Source organism: Formica exsecta, unplaced genomic scaffold, assembly GCF_003651465.1.
Source record: "Formica exsecta isolate Colony F162 unplaced genomic scaffold, ASM365146v1 scaffold4467, whole genome shotgun sequence".
In the NCBI taxonomy this organism is placed as follows: Eukaryota; Metazoa; Arthropoda; class Insecta; order Hymenoptera; family Formicidae; genus Formica; species Formica exsecta.
Window position 1 is genome coordinate 1 of NW_021851706.1, and position 2,918 is coordinate 2,918.

The window sequence follows — 2,918 nt, forward strand, 5'->3', positions numbered from 1 at the left end:
CAGCAGTTCATTTGGTACGTAATGAGTGTTTTCGAATTTAGAAAAGTAGCGACCTATTTCGTCATTATCGATCCATTTCGGAGTTGTTAAGGATATAGCGCCTAAAATAAAAAACACAAATAAAAAATATATTAATAATAACTAATATAAACTAAATAAATAAAATAATGTAATAAAAAAAATAACATAACTAAAATAAACAAAATAATTAAATTGAAATAAAAAGCAAGATAAACAAAACTAAAATATTATTCTACATTTTGTGTAGAAATATATATAAGCTGAGCTCATAGAATAAACAAATATATTTTAAAATGACGCGTTTAATGATATTCATACCTTCTTCCACGTAACATATTTCATTACCGTCACTAAGAATTGCGTAATATATCTGTTGCTCTGTAGCACTATAATTAATGTAGGTCTTCGACGGCGAAACAAAGTGCGAGCAGTTTTTGGAGAACTGTTGTTGGAGAGATATATCTTTGTTTAAATTTATATATATACAGTGCGAGCAGCTTTTGGAGCACTGTTGTTGGAGAGATATATCTTTGTTTAAATTTATATATATACAGTGCGAGCAGCTTTTGGAGCACTGTTGTTGGAGAGATATATCTTTGTTTAAATTTATATATATACAGTGCGAGCAGCTTTTGGAGCACTGTTGTTGGAGAGATATATCTTTGTGTAAATTTATATCTATAAGGTGGACCGACTATCACGCCGGTAGAATTATCTGCAGATTGATTGTTTTTGGAGAACTGTTGTTGGAGAGATATATCTTTGTTTAAATTTATATATATACAGTGCGAGCAGCTTTTGGAGCACTGTTGTTGGAGAGATATATCTTTGTGTAAATTTATATCTATAAGGTGGACCGACTATCACGCCGGTAGAATTATCTGCAGATTGATTGTTTTTGGAGAACTGTTGTTGGAGAGATATATCTTTGTTTAAATTTATATATATACAGTGCGAGCAGCTTTTGGAGCACTGTTGTTGGAGAGATATATCTTTGTGTAAATTTATATCTATAAGGTGGACCGACTATCACGCCGGTAGAATTATCTGCAGATTGATTGTTTTTGGAGAACTGTTGAAGTGCATGTATATGTATGAGAAGAATAAAAATATCGAAAGATTCAAATAATTTCAAATCTAATATTATTCTTACTATTTTGGTTGCCAAAACATTGAAAGAAAAATACTACGTCTCTTTATATTGTATATATTTCCACGATCTTCACCAATATCGCAACGTAGACCAAGTCTCCTGGCCACACTCTGATATATTATAAATAAAATTATTCCTTCACCAATTTTATTTTCTAAGACCTGTGTCAGAAATTACGATACAGAAATTAATTAAAATATTTTTGAGAAATAACAAATATATGATCACAATCATAGCATAATTTGATCATATTTTTATAATGTTTTATAATCTATACTACTTACATAATCTATACATCTGTATTCCACTTTTACGTTTCTAGACTTTGGTAGTCGAAAGTTTAATTCGTCAAATATATATTCTTCGAGTGTATCCATAATCTGCGTTCCTTCTGCTTCGTTCCAATGATTATCGTAGATATTATTGTCTTTCCAATAGGAAAAATATTTGGTGGACGTCAAAAATATCGAATGGTTGGGATATTTATCTCTAAGACAATTCAATACTTCTAATGCAATACTATCGAGTGATGCTTTTACGCGCGAGTAAGATACATTCTTTCGAGGTTGAAACCATTGTGCCGCAATAGTAGCAATCTGTTCCGTAAGCTGCTGTTTGACCGGATGTTCATAAATTCTGTTTCGTTCCATCTCCAGCAAATAATTCCTCAGATAGTATAACAGTTTTACATTGCTATATCTTTTTGCCAGATCGCAATTAGCTGTTCTGAAAAATTTACATTTTAATTGTTCAATAAGTAAGTTAATCTATGAGGTTAATATAGCACATTAATTTATATTAAATCTTACTGGAGTAAAGGTTGAGTAAGCAAATTCCTAATCTCATCAATATGGAATAACATTTTTATGTCATTTCCAAACTTATACATTTTTCGCATTATAAATTTATCTATATAATTATCTATTAAAGTAAATTCAGTTAAATTACTGATCTTAGTACGTTGATCTAGTATATGATACACGGAATTCAATTGTCTCATACAATTAATGCCTGTTTCTATAAAGTTTTTATCCTTTTGCTCGTTTTCTGATCGAGACACTTTTTGCTCATTTTCTTTAGATTGCTTGTCATAATATTTTTTTGCAGTAGGCCATCTAAAATTAAAAATGTTTTAAACTGTTTCTAAAATAAAAAAAAATATTTAACTACATTTTTAAAAATTACATTAAATAGTGCTATTGCATTAATAATAAATTTTTAAAGGAATAAATTTTTTAAATTGCGTAATGTACGGAATTAGTCAAAATATCTTTATTTTTTGTTTTAATACTAAATTTATACAGTATATAATCTTCAATTTTTTAATTTATAATTAAACTTTACGCGGTAAGTCCGACCTAATCCCAATTTTGATGAAATTTTATAGACACGTAGCACTTACTAAATGTAAACTTTATAGCATTCGACTACATTTAGTACAGGTTACATGCCTATAAAATTTCATCAAAATCGGGCCTGAATTAGATACCAAACTTCAGCCCTTTACGATAACAATATACAATAGTAAATACAATAAACATAGAAGTATTTACATTTATAACCTTATTACGTAATTATAACAAATTACTTAACTTTTATACGTTATCTATATTTATAAAATATCAATTTACCAAATTAATTAATAATATAATTAAATAAAGTAATTAAATAAATAAAATAAAAATATTAAAATATAGTAATTATATTAATAAAACATTATTTTATAAAATAAAAAAAGTTTTAA

The 2,918-nt window shown here is 27.7% G+C and overlaps 1 protein-coding gene across 1 annotated transcript; it reads right to left on the minus strand.

Moving 5' to 3' along the window:
* Positions 1–1,428: 1,428 nt before the first annotated feature.
* Positions 1,429–2,036, minus strand: LOC115240761. Its single transcript, XM_029816116.1, has 2 exons — positions 1,984–2,036; positions 1,429–1,900 (listed from the first exon to the last, which is right to left on the minus strand). The coding sequence occupies exons 1-2, from the start codon at positions 2,034–2,036 to the stop codon at positions 1,429–1,431; spliced, it is 525 nt and encodes a 174-aa protein (XP_029671976.1).
* Between the last annotated feature and the right edge of the window lie 882 nt (positions 2,037–2,918).